Source organism: Mobula birostris, chromosome 12, assembly GCF_030028105.1.
Source record: "Mobula birostris isolate sMobBir1 chromosome 12, sMobBir1.hap1, whole genome shotgun sequence".
In the NCBI taxonomy this organism is placed as follows: domain Eukaryota; kingdom Metazoa; phylum Chordata; class Chondrichthyes; order Myliobatiformes; family Myliobatidae; genus Mobula; species Mobula birostris.
In genome coordinates this window covers 35,184,403-35,203,395 of record NC_092381.1, presented here as the reverse complement: position 1 = coordinate 35,203,395, position 18,993 = coordinate 35,184,403, and the positions used below count along the sequence as shown (strand labels likewise).

The 18,993-nt window shown below is 39.9% G+C and overlaps 1 protein-coding gene across 2 annotated transcripts in view; it reads left to right on the top strand.

Moving 5' to 3' along the window:
• Positions 1–18,993, top strand: part of usp24 (ubiquitin specific peptidase 24) — a 255,619-nt gene that overhangs the window by 141,074 nt on the left and 95,552 nt on the right. For both annotated transcript variants that reach the window (XM_072273615.1, XM_072273614.1), the window contains exons 33-39: positions 6,873–7,104; positions 7,653–7,815; positions 9,519–9,674; positions 10,469–10,539; positions 10,851–11,011; positions 13,955–14,016; positions 15,583–15,774. In XM_072273615.1, the coding sequence (XP_072129716.1) occupies positions 6,873–7,104; positions 7,653–7,815; positions 9,519–9,674; positions 10,469–10,539; positions 10,851–11,011; positions 13,955–14,016; positions 15,583–15,774 (1,037 nt within the window). The remainder of the gene's footprint in view (positions 1–6,872; positions 7,105–7,652; positions 7,816–9,518; positions 9,675–10,468; positions 10,540–10,850; positions 11,012–13,954; positions 14,017–15,582; positions 15,775–18,993) is intronic.

The following is an 18,993-nucleotide window of genomic DNA, read 5'->3' as shown; positions in this document are numbered from 1 at the left end:
TTTCCTAATCTCAGTCCTAAAAGGCTTCCCCTTTATCCTCAAACTGTGACCCCTCGTTCTGGACTTCCCCATCATCGGGAACAATCTTCCTGCATCTAGCCTGTCCAATCCCTTTAGGATTTTATACGTTTCAATCAGATCCCCCCTCAATCTTCTAAATTCCAACGAGTATAAGCCTAGTTCATCCAGTCTTTCATCATATGAAAGTCCTGCCATCCCAGGAATCAATCTGGTGAACCTTCTTTGTACTCCCTCAATGGCAAGAATGTCTTTCCTCAGATTAGGGGACCAAAACTGCACACAGTACTCCAGGTGTGGTCTCACCAAGGCCTTGTACAACTGCAGTAGTACCTCCCTACTCCTGTACTCGAATCCTCTTGCTATAAATGCCAGCATACCATTCGCCTTTTTCACCACCTGCTGTACCTGCATGCCCACTTTCAATGACTGGTGTATAATGACACCCAGGTCTCGTTGCACCTCCCCTTTTCCTAATCGGCCACCATTCAGATAATAATCTGTTTTCCTGTTTTTGCCACCAAAGTGGATAACTTCACATTTATCCACATTAAATTGCATCTGCCATGAATTTGCCCACTCACCTAACCTATCCAAGTCACCCTGCATCCTGTTAGCATCCTCCTCACAGCTAACACTGCCGCCCAGCTTCGTGTCATCTGCAAACTTGGAGATGCTGCATTTAATTCCCTCATCCAAGTCATTAATATATATTGTAAACAACTGGGGTCCCAGCACTGAGCCTTGCGGTACCCCACTAGTCACTGCCTGCCATTCTGAAAAGGTCCCGTTTATTCCCACTCTTTGCTTCCTGTCTGCCAACCAACTCTCTATCCACATCAATACCTTACCCCCAGTACCGTGTGCTTTAAGTTTGCACACTAATCTCCTGTGTGGGACCTTGTCAAAAGCCTTTTGAAAATCCAAATATACCACATCCACTGGTTCTCCCCTATCCACTCTACTAGTTACATCCTCAAAAAATTCTATGAGATTCACCAGACATGATTTTCCTTTCACAAATCCATGCTGACTTTGTCCGATGATATCACCGCTTTCCAAATGTGCTGTTACCACATCTTTGATAACTGACTCTAGCAGTTTCCCGACCACCAATGTTAGGCTAACCGGTCTATAATTCCCTGGTTTCTCTCTCCCTCCTTTTTTAAAAAGTGGGGTTACATTATCCACCCTCCAATCCTCAGGAACTAGTCCAGAATCTAAAGAGTTTTGAAAAATTATCACTAATGCATCCACTATTTCTTGGGCTACTTCCTTAAGCACTCTGGGATGCAGACCATCTGGCCCTGGGGATTTATCTGCCTTTAATCCCTTCAATTTACCTAACACCACTTCCCTACTAACATGTATTTCCCTCAGTTCCTCCATCTCACTGGACCCTCTGTCCCCTACTTTTTCCGGAAGATTATTTATGTCCTCCTTAGTGAAGACAGAGCCAAAGTAGTTATTCAATTGGTCTGCCATGTCCTTGCTCCCCATAATCAATTCACCTGTTTCTGTCTGTAGGGGACCTACATTTGTCTTAACCAATCTTTTTCTTTTCACATTTCTATAAAAGCGTTTACAGTCAGTTTTTATGTTCCCTGCCAGTTTTCTCTCATAATCTTTTTTCCCCCTTCCTAATTAAGCCCTTTGTCCTCCTCGGCTGAACTCTGAATTTCTCCCAGTCCTCAGGTGAGCCACTTTTTCTGGCTAATTTGTATGCTTCTTCTTTGGAATTGATACTATCCCTAATTTCCCTTGTCAGCCACGGGTGCACTACCTTCCTTGATTTATTCTTTTGCCAAACTGAGATGAACAATTGTTGTAGTTCATCCATGCGATCTTTAAATGCTTGCCATTGCATAACCACTGTCAACCCTTTAAGTGTCATTTGCCAGTCTATCTTAGCTAATTCATGTCTCATACCTTCAAAGTTACCCTTCTTTAAGTTCAGAACCTTTGTTTCTGAATTAACTATATCACTCTCCATCTTAATGAAGAATTCCACCATATTATGGTCACTTTTACCCAAGGGGCCTCTCACGACAAGATTGCTAATTAACGCTTCTTCATTGCTCAATACCCAGTCCAGAATAACCTGCTCTCTAGTTGGATCCTCGACATGTTGGTTCAAAAAACCATCCCGCATACAGTCCAAGAAATCCTCTTCCTCAGCACCCTTACCAATTTGGTTCACCCAATCTACGTGTAGATTGAAGTCACCCATTATAACTGCTGTTCCTTTATTGCACACATTTCTAATTTCCTGTTTAATACCATCCCCAACCTCACTACTACTGTTAGGTGGCCTGTACACAACTCCCACCAGTGTTTTCTGCCCCTTAGTATTATGCAGCTCTACCCATATCGATTCCACATCTTCCTGGCTTATGTCCTTCCTTTTTATTGCGTTAATCTCCTCTCTAACCAGCAACGCTACCCCACCTCCTTTTCTTTCATGTCTATCCCTCCTGAATATTGAATATCCCTGAATGTTGAGCTCCCATCCTTGGTCACCCTGGAGCCATGTCTCTGTGATCCCAACTATATCATATTCATTAATAACAATCTGCACCTTTAATTCATCCACCTTGTTAAAAATGCTCCTTGTATTGACATACAAAACCTTCAGGCGCGCTTTTACAACTCTCTTAGCCCTTATACAATTATGTTGAAAAGTGGCCCTTTTTGATGCTTGCCCTGGATTTGCCTGCCTGCCACTTTTACTTTTCACCTTACTACTTTTTGCTTCTACCCTCATTTTACACCCCTCTTTCTCTCTGCACTGGTTCCCATCCCCCTGTTGTGAACTAACCTCCTCTCGCTTAGCCTCTTTAATTTGATTCCCACCCCCCAACCATTCTAGTTTGAAGTCAACTCAGTAGCCCTCGCTAATCTCCCTGCCAGGATATTGGTCCCCCTAGGATTCAAGTGTAACCCGTCCTTTTTGTACAGGTCACGCCTGCGCCAAAAGAGGTCCCAATGATCCAAAAACTTGAATCCCTGCCCCCTGCTCCAGTCCTTCAGCCACACATTTATCCTCCACCTCATTGCATTCCTACTCTCACTGTCGCGTGGCACAGGCAGTAATCCCGATATTACTACCTTTGCGGTCCTTTTTCTCAACTCCCTTCCTAGCTCCCTATATTCTCCTTTCAGGACCTCTTCCCTTTTCCTACCTATGTCATTGGTACCTATATGTACCACGACCTCTGGCTCCTCACCCTCTCACTTCAGGGTATCTTGGACACGATCAGAAATATCCCGGACCCTGGCACCAGGGAGGCAAACTACCATCTGGGTCTCTGGACTGCGTCCACAGAATCCCCTATCTGACCCCCTTACTATCGAGTCCCCTATTACAACTGCCCTCCTCTTCCTTTCCCTACCCTTCTGAGCTACAGAGCCGGACTCTGTGCCGGGGGCACAGCCACTGTCGCTTCCCCCGGGTAAGCTGTCCCCCCCAACAGTACTCAAACAGGGGCACAGCCACCGGGGTACTCTCTATTACCTGACTCTTCCCCTTCCCCCTCCTAACCATGACCCACTGGTCTGCCTCCCGTGGCCCCGGTGTGACCACCTGCCTGTAACTCCTCTCTATCAACTCCTCACTCTCCCTGACCAGACGAAGGTCATCGAGCTGCAGCTCTAGTTCCGTAACGCGGTCCCTTAGCAGCTGCATCTCGGTGCACCTGGCACAGATGTGGACGTCCGGGAGGCTTGGAGACTCCAGGGCCTCCCACATCTGGCACCAAGAACAACAAGCTGCCCTCACACTCATACTGCCCCTCTCCTCAAATAACAACAAAAAATGAATACCAAACCTTCCTCGCCTCGCCCATTTCTGCCTAAGCCCGGTGAGCCGAAGCCCTTAAGCCTTCACTCTGCTCCCTGCTCACTCCACTGCCCGCTGTATGAGGCTCTGTTCCTTTTAAATCTTCCGCGCTTCACTGCCGGACGTCACATGCCTGCGCAGTCCCGCCTCTCTGAACGCCAATGGAAAAAAAACCCGAAAAATTCAAAAATGTCTTCCTCCGCACTCCCGCTCTGACTCTCAGACTTCCTTCTTCGAATTCCTTCCTTCTTTCAATGCATTGAAATGTCTCAGCTCAGAACACAATTTGCACCATGCTCAACCTTTTAATTCCTGACTTTGTCTGAGATCTTACCAACATCTGTCTCCGCAACCTCTCCACCAGTTGTTCTGGCACTCTGGTTCCCATCCCCCTACAACTCTAGTTTAAACCCCACCACGCAGCATTAGCAAACCTTCCCTCTAGGATATTAGCTCCCCTCCAGTTCAAATGCAAGCAGTCTCTCTTCTTTACAAGTCCAACTTTCACTGGAAGAGAGCCCGATGAACCAAAAATCTGTCCTTCCTCCTATGCCAACTCATTAGCCACTTGTTAAACTGTATAATCTTCCTAGTACTGGCCTCACTAGCAGGTGGCACAGGTGGCAATCCTGAGACCATAACCCTGAAGGTCCTGCTCTTTAACTTCGCACCTAACTCCCTGAATTCCCTTTGCTGAACCTCGTCACTTGTCCTACCTACATCATTGGTACCTATATGGACATGACCTCTGCCTGTTCACCTTTCCAATTAAGAATGCTGAAGACTTGATCCAAGATGTCCCGAGCACCCAGGAGGCAACATACCATCTGGGAGTCTTGTTCTTGCCCACAGAATGTCCTTTTTGTTTCCTCGCTAATGAATCCCCTATCACCATAGCATGCCTGTTCTCCCCCCATTCCCTTCTGGGTCACAGAGCCAGACTCAGTGCAGAGACCCTACCGCTGCTAGGTCATTCTCTCCCCACCCCAACAGTATCCAAAGTGACATGCCTGTTGTTGAGTGGGATGGCCACGGGGGTACTCTGCACTGGCTCCTTAACCCCTTTCCCCTTCCTGTCACCCAGTTTCCTGTGTCCTGCACCTTGGGTGTAACTACCTCTCTACATGTCCTATCTTATCACCCCCTCGGCCTCACGACTGATCCGGAGTTCATCCAGTTCCAGCTCCAACTCCGTATCACAGATTGTTAGAAGCTGCGGCTGGATGCACTTCTCGCAGTTGTAGTCATCAGGGACACTGGAGGTTTCCCTGCCTTTTCACATCCTGTAAGAGGAGCATTCCACTCTCCTGCCTGGTATCTCTACTGTTGCAATTGAACAAATGTAAAGAATGTGGGGAAGAAAAAAATCTCTACCTACAGCTTTTCTTTTTTTTTTTTGCCTTCTCTGACTGAAGTCTGTCTTTGCTGAAGCCTCAAAGAGCTAAAGCCTCTAAATCTCCACTCCAACTCTGTCCATTCCACCATATTTGCTCCACTTGCCCCCACCTTCCTTTAATTTGTTCTTGCTAATCAATCACAAACGCTGATTGATCACTGGTCGAAGCTCCAACAGCATAAACTGCTGCAAGTTGCTGCCTTTTATAGTCGGTCAGCGAAACTGAGTGAAATTCTATCCTCTCAAGCTGCTGATCTCCAGATTGGTCGCTGGTCAAAGCTCCAATTGGGTGGTTTGTGTAAAATAGTGCAAAGGAGGAATAATGACATAGCATTCATGAACTGTTCAGAAATCTGATGATGGAAGGAATGATTTTGTGATCTCCCTTCTAATTTTTCTGGTCATGGCTTCAAATTAGTGTGCTCTGGCTTTTGTCCCTTTAGCCATCTGAAACAACTTTCTGTTGTTTACTATTCCCTAATGTTTTTAAAAACAAACTGCTGGAAATACACAGCAAGTCAAGTAGTATAAAGAAAAATAATCTTTCAAAAGGTGCTTGAACTTTTCTCCCATTTTAACTAAAGGAAATTCATTAAGGTGGAACTGTTAGAATGCATTATTGCAATCTTACTCCTTCAACCCTGTCAGTCAGACTTAGCCATTGGCGGTGACAGTGAGGAACACGATGTTCTCCCCTGAGAATTCAAATTTTTAACTTGAAAGGCTGTCGCAAAACCTTCCTCAGCAGGGCGACATAAGATCAGTGCATTTTATTTAACATATGCATTAATAGATTGAAACAAACTGCTATCCAAATAAAATGAGGAAGTTACACCTTTCAAGGTCATAAGTTGAAATTTTTTAATTTTTGCTATGCTTTGTGTAACCATAGAAACCATAGAAACTACAGCACAGAAACAGGCCTTTTGGCCCTTCTTGGCTGTGCCGAACCATTTTCTGCCTAGTCCCACCGACCTGCACATGGACCATATCCCTCCATACACCTCCCATCCATGTATCTGTCCAATTTATTCTTAAATGTTAAAAAAGAACCCGCATTTACCACCTCATCTGGCAGCTCATTCCACACTCCCATCACTCTCTGTGTGAAGAAGTCCCCCCAATGTTCCCTTTAAACCTTTCCCCCTTCACCTTTAACCCATGTCCTCTGGTTTTTTTTCTCCCCTTGCCTCAGTGGAAGAAGCCTGCTTGCATTCACTCTATCTATACCTATCATAATTTTATATACCTCTATCAAATCACCCCTCATTCTTCTACACTCCAGGGAATAAAGTCCTAACCTATTCAACCTTTCTCTGTAACTGAGTTTCTCAAGTCCCGGCAACATCCTTGTAAACCTTCTCTGTACTCTTTCAACCTTATTTATATCCTTCCTGTAATTTGGTGACCAATACTGAACACAATACTCCAGATTCGGCCTCACCAATGCCTTATACAGATCAATGTAGATCAATTTATTCTGAGCTCTCTGTATATCCAACATGGATTTTGCCACAGTCTACGAAAATGAAGGCATGAGATTATTTTGGATAACATTTGCAACTTTTGGGACTCTTCATACCCACTATAATCCACCATGCTAACGGATTCCTTCTTCAGGTTTCTGCTAGTTGGCCAGACCATGCCTTCTACATTAGATGATGATTTCCTTAAAGATGGAATGGAAGCACTGTCCTCGCGCCCATTTCGTAATGTTAGTCGGCAGACCAGTCGGCAGCTGTCAATGTGTGGTGGGCAAGAAAAATCAACAATGAGACAGATGAGTGTGACATCAGATCGGTCATCGATAAGAATTGAGGAAATAATACCTGCAGCCAGAGTGGCAATACAGGCAAGTCAAATCAGGAACGTTTATTTTTACTGAGTACAATTTATAACACAAATATTTGTGCATTAATTTCACTGGTATTCATCTTTTGAAAATGCAGCATGTTTAATGGGAATTTAATGATATGAGCTAGATGTGTTCCCTCAAAGTTTTATTTCCTTTCCACGGGCCAACTGTAAACCTGGTAAAGTGTGCTTCAACCTTAGAATGGAAATACGATCATTCTACTTACCACTCTCGGACAAGAACTAAGAAAAGATTTCTTTTAATTTTGCTTTCAGTCTAATTTCCAGATTAGGATTCTTCAATCATATAATTGGGGATTACAAACTTCCAACAGCTCTTGCTCTTGCCTGTCATTGAGCTCATCCTGTAATTTTGCTAATTCTGCTCAAGCACTGAACTATTGTAACTGCCATCTTGAAACTGCTGAACATTGACTTTTCCATTGAAGTGACTGGTCTCTGCTAGCATTTGGTCCAGTATCAGTCAGGGTGCGACTTGTGTACTTTTGATATGCTGACCAACCATATTTAATTTTTGTGTTGCAGACAATGGAGGTGAATGATTTCACCTCAACGGTGGCCTGTTTCATGAGACTGACTTGGGCAGCAGCAGCTGGGCGTCTTGACCTGGTGGGGAGCTGCCAGCCAATTCGAGAGAGTACCAATTGTTTATTTTCTGTTGGTATTCGGAATAGACTCAGCAGTTCAGGTGAGCATATCTCAAGCTCTTTAAGCTTTGTCATCTATTAACTGTTTTGCTTTTGTAGATTACCAGAGTAATAGATTGATGAATTAGATATGAAGACAAGTTATGAAAATCTATTTTGGTAGATAATCTATGAAAATTCGGTTGCTATGATGACCTGTGCAAATTCTGACAGAAGTGACAAAATGTGTTACTTAACAGTTCTCTGAATCCTTATCTTTATTTTTCTGTTGTCTCCACAGCTACTATTTTAGTCATGGTGGATTTGGAAGTAATATGATTGTAGAGCTTTCTCAATATTGTTCTTGCAGTTATACCCCTTTGATTTGTTTCCCTCTTCAAACTTAGATGTTTATCCACTCTGCGGTTCACTTCTCTGGTATGGAAAAAAAAATGTGATTTTGGTATTTCATGAACTGCAATGTTTAGATAGAATGTAATTGTAATTGTAGGGTTCCCAACCTTTTTTTTAATACCATGGACCCCTACCATTAACTGAGGGATCTGTGGACCCCAGCTTGGGGAACCCCTATTAAAAGGAGAAACAGCACAACACCTCAATATGCTGAGTCTATCTTGATCATCAAGTACCTTTTTATTTTACACTTACCCTATCCTAACTTGACTCCTCTCACCCCAGCCATTCTTCCTTTTCTCCTCTTCCATCGGGCAGGAGATACAAAAGCTTGCGAGAATATGCCACCGGGCTCAAGTATAGCTTTTATTCTGCTATTATCATTGATAATTGGTTTATTTAGTCACATGTACCATGATACAGTGGAAAAACTTAATTTTCCAAGCCATACATACAGATCATAACAAAGCAAGTATTTTGAGCTACTACAGGGAAAGGCAAATAACAGAATGCAGAATATGGTGTTACCATTGCGGAGGATGTGCAGATGGTCAATATGGTGTAATGGCCATGATGAGACCAATTCTAAGTTCAGGAGGTCATCCTTAAGGTGCAAGAGGTCTGTTCAAAAATCTTAAAACAGCAAAATAGGGCACTCTTGAATGGACCGCTAAAAGATCATTGGCATATGTCATGAAGTTTGTTGTTTTGCAGCAGTAGTACAGTGCAATACATAAAATAAACAAAAATTACAATTATATATAGTGCAAAAAGAGAGTAAAATATTGGGGTAGTGATCGTGGGTTGGTTCATGCTGTAGTCTTTGCACTTTATTTGTCTCCTTGCACTGTATGTTTCCTGTTATCATAACACTGTTCTGCATTCTGTTCTTTTTATTACCTCAGTGTACTTGTGTATGAACTAATCTGACTGGCACACAAACAAAAATTTCTCAGTGTATCTTGTTACATGTGAAAAAAAATCAATAACAATACCATGTTATTTTATTCTCACAATCCCATTGATTACACTCTGGACTCCACACTTAAATATGACCTATATACAGGTATCAGTTTTAATGATAAATTGTGTTTTGAGTGTGACCTTATAGTGATTGATTTGCTACAGTTATACATATTAAATCTTGTTTATTAGTTATAATATGACATACTTTGCATGTTAAATGTCTCCTAGCTTAAAAAAAAGGATTCTGTGGCATAGTGGATAAGAAAAGCAGGGTTTCTTAGATTAACAAAGTAGTATCCAGATTATGTTGGGATTAATGTAATGAAGAAATTTAAATAAATGAATCCCTTGAGTGAAATAACACATCTAAATTATTTTTCTACAGGTAGCACGTGCAGTACTGGAAGTGAGGGTGAATCAACCACACTACATGCCGGCATATGTGTGAAGCAGCATTCTGTCTCCACCAAAGATACTCTTATTGCTAGAGAGGCCTTATCGCTTCTGGTTACATGTTTACAGCTGCGAAGCCAGCAGCTAGGTAATGTCTTTCGCAGATACGTTTGTTTCATATGACAATTGATCTACTAAGGCAGAGGTTCCCAATCTTTCCATGCCATGGGCCAACACCATTAAGCAAAGGGTTTGTGGACCCCAGGTTGGGAACCCCTATACTAAGATGATATTTTCTTTCATATTCTTATCCAACTGCATCAGACTGTTAACTCCCCTTTTTTAAAACAAAATGTGTTTTGCTTTTTGAGTAAGTCTATACTATCTGTATTAACACTGTCTATATTAACTTTGTCGATATTAAGATAAACAAATTGGATTATTTATCCAACAAAAAGATATGCAGTTAAAGTACTTTTTGTAAAGTTTTATTTTTGCAGATAGTATGAGAGAATGTACTTCTGTTTCATATTGATATATTCACTGCTTCCTTTCAATTTAGTTGCATAAATAGGGGGAAAAGTATTGAGAGAGGGAAAAAGTATTGTTTGTATATTTCTAACTAGATTTCCCAGCATAAACCAGGATTGGCTTTACTAAACTCAACTTCTAAATGAGGCTAAAAAGTGTATACTGTATGGGATGGGAAACACCTTTGGGTTCTTTTAAACAGAGCAACTGAGATAAAAATAGAAATAAATTGGAACGAAGCAGGAAGCTGGAGATCATCTTAGTAGTAACTGGCTATTGGAAGGATAATCTGTACACAGAAAATCAAAGTGATTATCGGGGGATAGAATCTTTTAATTGTAAAGAGATCTAGTTAAATATGGAGAATATTTAGATGTTGGATGATCAAATTAACTATGGTATACTCTTTAGGTTCATTTTATGTTCTACCTTGTGTGAGTGATTTTATCATCGATATTCTTCTTGGATCCCCCAGTGCTGAGGTAAGAAAAGTCCAAGACTTGTTTTTAACATGATAATCTGTGGGTGATCTGTCAAATGTTATCTTCTTGTGATTCTTTGAGCAAATATGAGATCAAGAATTTATCACATCTGGAATTTGAGAATGACTTTGTTGGAGATTCCCAGTGCCTACCAACCATCTTGATTTCCAGGGAGTAGAATACAAAATATACAAAGATTTTGGAACTGAACATTGAATGGATTTTTCTGAAAATATCACAGATAATTTAACACATTCAGAATGATTGACCTTGTTGATCTGAAGGTGATGTCAGATTTTTCATGTTTTCAGATTAGAAGGGTTGCCTGGGACCAGCTGTATACACTGAGTCAGACGGATACATCCGCAAACCCAGAAATACAGAAACCTAATCAGTTTCTTCTGCACGTCATCCTTACAACACAGCTTCCACTCTGGTCCCCAACCAGCATCATGCGTGGAGTCAACCAAAGGTAGTTTTGAATAAGTAAAATGAAAATTACATTAAAATAGATGAAACTTTTAGGACAAGTAAAATTGTTACTATATTTTCGTAATGAAACTCTTCTAGTATATAGAAGATTTGCAACAATGAGAATTGTCCCTAAATTTTAAACATTAACTGTGCTGATACAGGATCAGCTTCTTCTCAGCTACATCATATTCCTTGATGGTTTAGCTACATTAAAGGGTCTATATAAATGGAGACTACTGTTGTTGATTTTTCAAGTCAAATACTTCATCTTTACAGTATATGCAGATTTCCAACATCAATGATTTTTTTTTGTTTTGAAATCAATTCATTCAGTCATGATGGTGTTGGAGTTAAGCTGACACATTAATTGACTGAATTAAATCATTACATTTAGTAATTGTTAAGCGTGTAACAGAATAAAATAGCAGATGCAGACCACCTGGCCCCTCAAGTCTGTTCCACCATTTATCTGCTGTTTTACCTATCCCTGTAGTCCTCAATTTGCTGATCTTTCACAGATTCATTAACCTTCAATACTGTCATCTCCTTGTGATGGTAAATAACATCCATTTATCTTGAAACTGTGTCCCCTCATTTGGGAGTCGCCCACTAGCAGAAACATCCCAATATCAACCTTGTCATGTCCCTTTAAGGTCCTATTTATTTAAATAAAATCACTCTCATTCTTCTTAATTTGAAAGATTACCCATTTAACTTCTCTTGATTGGGCATTCTTCACACCTCAGGAATTAGCCTGGAAAATCTTCTTTGGATTGCCTTCAATGCTAGTATATCTTTCAGGTAAAGGGATCAAAACTGGTTTCACTAACACCTTGTACAGTCGTTACAAAGCCTCCCTATTTTTGATCTCCAATCCTTTTGCAATTAAGGCCCTTATGTGACTTATGGCTTAACTACTGACTGCATCTGCCAGCTAACTCTTTCTGATTACTGCACAAGCACACCTAGATCTCTCTCTGCTTCACTCTTATGTTCCATGTAGGCAATAATCTGTCTTTTAGTTCTAAAAGAAATGCCGATTCCTCTAACCTCACAATTTGTCAGATTAAACTGTATTTACTAGCTTTCCAGCTGCTCACTCAATCTGCCTGTATTCTGTTCAGAGTTGCGATATCCTCTCCAAAATGTGTCCCTCCACCTACTTCGTATAATCAGCAAGCTTGGACACCTTACATTCTGCCCCCTGCCCCCAACAGCTTCCTAACTTCTGTTTTGCAATGTCCAGGTTTTCCAAGACTCAATAGACTTAATTTGGATGAAAATAAGACCCATTTATTCCCACTGTTTGCTATGTGATAACGAGTTTTAAATCCAGTTTTCCAGGATTCAGTAGCCTTAATTTTTTCTTGAATATTATGCATCTTCATTGCTTCTATTTATACTGCAACATTTCTTTGCTTAGGTCAAGTTAATTTTCATATGTACAACTACATGTGCTCTGAAAAACTACCTTGCAGTGACTTCACACGGATACATCATATAAACAGCATTCACAAAGAAAAATAAAAATTAAACAAATAATTTACATAATTTTTACAAGAAAGAACACCATTAAAATGAAAAAATGCAAAGTGATCATTGTGTTTCTGAACAGAATAAGGTGATTAGGTTTTTGTAATAACTGAATGGTTGAAGGGAAGTAGCTGTTCTAGAATCTGGTAGTGTGGGACTTCAGGTTCTGTAACAGCTTCCCAATGATAGCTGCAAAAAGGTATTGCTGTTTTTTCACTTCCTCCATGATTTTTCCTTAGTATATCCTCGTCTGTGTTTCCTCTTTGAGTATTGCAAAACTGCGAACTTTTTTTCTCAAATGGAAATTGTTATTGCAGTCTTCTGGAATTTTTTTAAAGAAGTATTTCACATTCAGAATCAGGTTTAATATCACTGGCATATATCATGAAGTTTGTTGACTTTGTGGCAACAGTGCATTGGAATATATAATAGAAAAATAGCCATGAATTACAGTAAATATGCTATATATATGTGTGTGTGTGTATAGAGTGTGTATGTATATATTAAACAGTTACATTAAACAAGTAGTGCAAAAATGGAAATAAAAAAAGTAGTGTTCATGGGTGCAATGTCCATTCAGAAATCAGGCGGCAGAGGGGAAGAAGCTGTGCCTGAATCATTGAGTGTCTGCGTTCATGCTTCTGTACTCCGTTCCTGATGGTAACAATGAGAACAAGGAATGACCTGGGTGGTGGGAGCCCTTGATGGCGGACACTGACTTTTTGAGGCAATGCTCCTTGAAGATGTCATCGGTGCTACAGAGGCTGGTGCTTGTGAGGGAGCTAAGTTTACAACTCTCTGCAACTTACTTCGATCTTGTGCAGTAGCACCTCACCCCCCACCACCCCCTTCCCCGGTTAGAATGATCTCCACAGTACATCCAGAAAAACCTAAGTATGTTTTAGGTGACATACCAAATCTCCTCAAATTCCTAATGAAATATAGCTGCTGGCATGCCTTCTGTGTAGCTGCATCGATATGTTGGGTCCATGTTAAATCCTCAGAGATATTGACAGTCAGGAACTTGAACTTACTCACTCATTCCACTTCTGAGGACTGGTATGTGTTCCCTCTTCTTACCCTTTATGAAGTCCACGGTGAATTCTTTTGTCTTACCAAGGTTGCTGCTACAACACCACTCAACTAGCTGATAAATCTGACTCGTGTATACTCCCTCACACCAACTGAAATTCTGTCAACAATGGTTATATCGTCAGTAAATTTATAGCACCTCTCCTTGGGCAACATTTTTGGTAAACAGATGTTTATAGCCTTTATACCTACACTAACCTTCCTCTTTCCTTGCTATCATGCAAGCCTTACCTCTATTACAGACTTGTAAAATATTCTGCTTAAAATTATATTGGTTCATTTTATTCTAATTGCAAGTCACTGATTTATTTTTCAGACTTTTATCTCAATGTACTGAATATTTTGGCTTGCGTTGCCAGTTATTGGATGACTTAACATGTAAGTTTTGCAGATTAATATGAAAGTTAAATCAAAATTATAATCATTTTGTTTGTTTGGTCTGTGCTTAAGACTTTCTCAATTTACAGTTTCAGAAGAGATTCCTAAAGATAAAAATAATGGAATTGTCAATTGCTTTTTGACTGATTTTAATGGAATTAAACTTGTCTCTAACATAGTTCTTGTACATCAAGGATTTGTTTTGAGAATCATGACAAAATTCAACACTGCAGAAGTTTTACATGAGGTAAATCCATAAAAGCTCACAGTACAGAGGTGACACATTCAGACTATCTTGTCGATCCAAACACTATTTTTCTGAATCTCATAACCCTATTTCCTTTTGGTTCAAAGAGTCCTGTTGTTGCCTGAAAAGGTGACATGTTTTGTGACAGTGATAAAGCACACTATTGCTTAACAATTCTTTGTATAAGGATTTTTTAAAAAGGTGCCTATTTATCCCACCCCTTTTATTCCTGGTTACCATTTTAACTTGATAAACTGTTGTTCTTTTCTTCCCATTCAGATAAAAGGTTGTTTTTTATTCATCCCCACCAAAATTATTCATACCTCTTTAAGCATTATTAAATGTCCTGGTAGTCTCCTGTCTATTGGAAATAATCTTGTATCTGGGGTCCTTGTTTATAACTAGATTATTATTTTCTGATTGTTTTGTGAGGCTTTTGTTACGTTCCTTGCATGGCTTCAATGTTCAATTTAGAACAAAATATAGGAATTTGGGACTGTCCATTTCCTCTTATACATTTCTCACAATCATTTTACATCTGTGTTTAGGTCCCATTTTAAGCAACATCATAACTTGTGTTTGCTGTCTATCAACTATATTTTTTCTGACACGTTGATGAGTCCCAATTAACTGGAATCCATTGTATTTTTTTTTGCCAGGTTGCTTAGGTCAATTCCTTCATTAAATCACTGCAGTTTATTGTAATATCCGTAGTCCAACATTTTTACCATTGATCCTTTATTTTCCACTTTTTCATCAAAGCTGTTTGAAGGTTTAATCAAGCCATACTTTGAGCTTGGATAAAATTAAAGCAAAAATATATTATGGAATTGTTAGAAATGCATATTTGCTGAACTTGATTGTTGTTTAAATACTATGTTAGTGCTGGGAACTGAAACAGTTTCATAATCTTCATATCTGCTGTATAAATGATTTAATGTGATAAAGAATTATGTGGTGTAAGATTCACTGGGTTACTTTTAATTGCTATACCTTAACTATTACTGAAGACCAATTTTGCTTGTATTCTCTTTTCCATTCTCCTTTAACTTGCATAGTTGATGTGTGCAAGTTCTTATAAAATAATTTGTGCCCTAGTTACACACTAATTTGGAATTTGGTTTAAAATACCTAAACATTAAGAGCCTTGTATGGATTGGAAAGGGGATAGTTACTTGTAAGTTGAATACCAGGACAAATTCGAGATCTGTTTAATGGAAGTAATATTTACACAATTATGATACTCGACCTTGCGATGAGATGTTTTAATATTTGTAATTAATTTTAATTTCAAAATAATTAATTTTGATTGTTTTAAGGTTCAGAAATGGAACAGCTTCATATTAGCCCTGCTGCTATGTTGGAAGATGAAGTTAACTGGCTTGACAACTTTGAGCCTACATGGACAGCTGAATCAGAGACCAGTGAATCAGATAATGTTCTTCTCGCAGGACATCTGCGCCTTATCAAGACTCTACTGTCACTGAGTGGGCCTGAAAAGGAATTGCTCGGTAATTTCAGTTCATCTTTGCAGCAACTCGTGGGTTTCTTTTTTATTATTAAATCTGTTTTGATGCAATAAGCAAGCTAGCAGTACTGCTGGTTCGGCCTATTTATGTTGTTGCGAGTAATATCCCTTTCCCTTCCCCTTTCGCTTACACGTAATAGTCTTACACATATTACTCATACCTCTAGTTTTACAATAATAGTCTTGGTCATTGACTTGATGTGTTCAAGAAGCAATAGAAGGGCTCAAGGGCACTGCTGAAAAAAATGGTACTAGTTTAGCACTTTAAACATGTAAAAGACTATCCGGTACTAAAATCTAGAGACCAGGATGCCATGGGTTTACTTTCATTCTTAACCCTGGGGGAGAAAGTTTGCTGTCCTGCAGGTGTCGTGTACTGAATAAAACATTGGAAACTGCAGCTTATGAAAGGAAAAGGGAAAGGAGCAACTTTTCGTTTGTACAATTACAGAGAAATGTACAAGGATGCTGCTGGGATACGAGGTCATTGTGCTACGGGGAAAGGTTGAATATGTTAGGACTTTATTCACTGGGGAATAAGAGACATTTGCAGAATTATTAGGGGTATAAATAGAGTGAATGCATGCAGGCTCTTCCCCTTTGGGTTGAGTGATACTAGAACCTGAGGTAATCAGTTTAGAGTGAAAGGTGAAATGTTTAAGGAGAATTTAAGGGGAGCTTCTTCACTCAGGGTGGTGCAGGGGTAGAGCAAGCTGCCAGCAGAAGTGAAAGTTCAATTGTCACATTCAGGAGAAGCTTGGATAGGTATTCGGGTAGGAGGGGGTGGTCTGGGTGTGGGTAGATGGGACCTAGCAAAAGACCTGGCTGGCATGGACTGAGTCGGCCTTGGTGTCTGTTTCTGTGCTGTAGTGCTCTGTGATTACTGGTTACAGTTATTTTATTGGACTAAAAGGAATCTAAGTGAGGCTGCCTGAGGATGAACAATATTTGTGCATGAAGCCGAAAATAGGCCAATCTGATGCCTGTTAATCGAATAGGTTTGCAGAGTTGGGAGACACCATAACACAGCTGTTAATACAATCGGTTTTCAGCACCAACAATCATCAGCAAGGGTTCAGTTCCCTCTGCTGTCTATAAAGAGATTGTATGTTCTCCCCATGACTGTGTGGGTTTCCTCTTGGTGCTTCAATTTCCCTCCACATTCCAAAGAGATGCAGTTAGTTGGTGGCCATGCTATATTGGTACCGGTAGTGTGGCAACACTTGCACATCCTTGCTTATTTGAATTGACACAAACGATGTGTGTTCACTGTATGTTTCAATGTACGTGTTACGAAGCTAATCTTTAATCTTTATTTTTCTGGATAGAAAAGAAATTAGCAAGAGAATATTTTTTAAAAAAAAATGAAGTTTGATAGTGTGGTTAACCAAGGATGATAATCATACTTTAATGTTAATGCCTGATGAACTGTATTAGTGATGCTGTGGGTTTTAATTGATAGATGCTGCTGTTTAACTCCTTGATTTGTATGGAATTTTGTAGGCAACATAATGTCATCACTTTGAAATAAAACTTGCTTGATTGTCTTCAGGACTCCTAGTTGCTTAGATCTAATGTATGGAAATTTCCACTCATCGATTGTTTCACAATTTTAAGCCAAGCTACTTGTGTTGTATGTTTTTATTTTGTGAGTAGATAGTAAGGTGATACACTAGTTAATTGTGTGATTTTATTTCCAAATTAACACTTTATAATTGTTATTTTCCTGATAAAATTACTTGTTACAACTTACCAATTTTATGATGTAATATGCGCGTAAATGTTAGAATTAATTTACATATTTCTACTGTGAGTAAATTTTTAGGTTGCCAACTATAATGGGTAAGGAACATAATAATTATTCTGTTCATTGAGGGAGCAAACTTGTCATTATATCTCTCAAAGTACATATTACCGTTAAAACCTCCAAGTTTACTTTTGTAGGACTTTCAGAAGTTATCTGTGATAGCAATGCTTATCGGTGCACTTTTAAGCTAAGAGAAACATAGAAGCAGGAGCAGACCTACAGGCTAATTTTGTACCTCAGTCACATTCCATCTGATCCTCCAAAATCTATCAAATTTCATTCCTGAATATTCTTGATGACTGAACTTCCGAAACTCTCTGGATGGAGAATTCCAGAAATTTACAATAACAACTTTCTTGCATTGTCTTCTACAAAACTTGATGCATGTATATGTCCATGTCTAATTGTCACAGCGCCAGTTTTAGAAATGTTTGATTTTGTCCATATTTTGTCTCCTTATTCATGCCAGAATGTACTTCTCTGTGTTGACTTTAACTGGATTTTCATCTTTCCATTCTTCCAAACTGCCTCATCTCCCTTAAAATCTACTTCCATTGCCTTGCTTGTTATTTTTTTTCAATTTTCCAAACACCTGCCAAATATCCAAACATATCCGTATATCTATGTCCCTATATTTGTGAAAGGATATAAGGTTAGATGCACTCTTACTTAATTTTCTATTACCCCTTTTCCAGGTAACCTTGGATAGTTTCACCTGCGATGGGTGAATTCTGTATTTTAAGCAGATTTCAATAGGTTTCAATAGCTACATTTAATGTTAGATAACTATATTCAATATACATCCTGAAATTCATTTTTTTTCCGCAAACATCCACGAAAACAGGAGTGCCCCAAAGAATGAATGGCAGTTAAATATTAGAACCCCAAAGCTCACCCCCCCCCAGCTTCCCCCTCCCACACATAAGCAGCAGCAAGCAATGACCCCCCCCCTCCCCACTAGCAAAAAAGCATCGGCACCCCCCCCCACTGAGCAGTCAAGCATGCAGAAAGCATCAATAAAGACACAGACTTGCAATACCCCAAAGACTACTCGTTCACCCATTATTCGACGTAATACAGGCGCTCTCTCTCTCTCCCTAATAAGGGAAAAAGAGGTGTCTCAGTAGAACAACGAAGGGGAAGATATAACAAAACAACTTGCTGACTTATGGTGTTAAAAGTCTGTTGTGTCACTTTTTCCAAGCTTTGTGCCCAAAGGACTCTGGTATCTGGGCACACAGCCAGCAGCCAGCTTGCTGCTTATGATCTTCTATCTCCCACAACCAATCAGATGGCGGCACCGGCCTCGAGTCTGCCCCCTCCAGAGCCACGAAAATCCGGCACCCTGAAAGCGAGCTCATCTTCCAGGCTACGTCCTTGGCATATCAAAAAGCA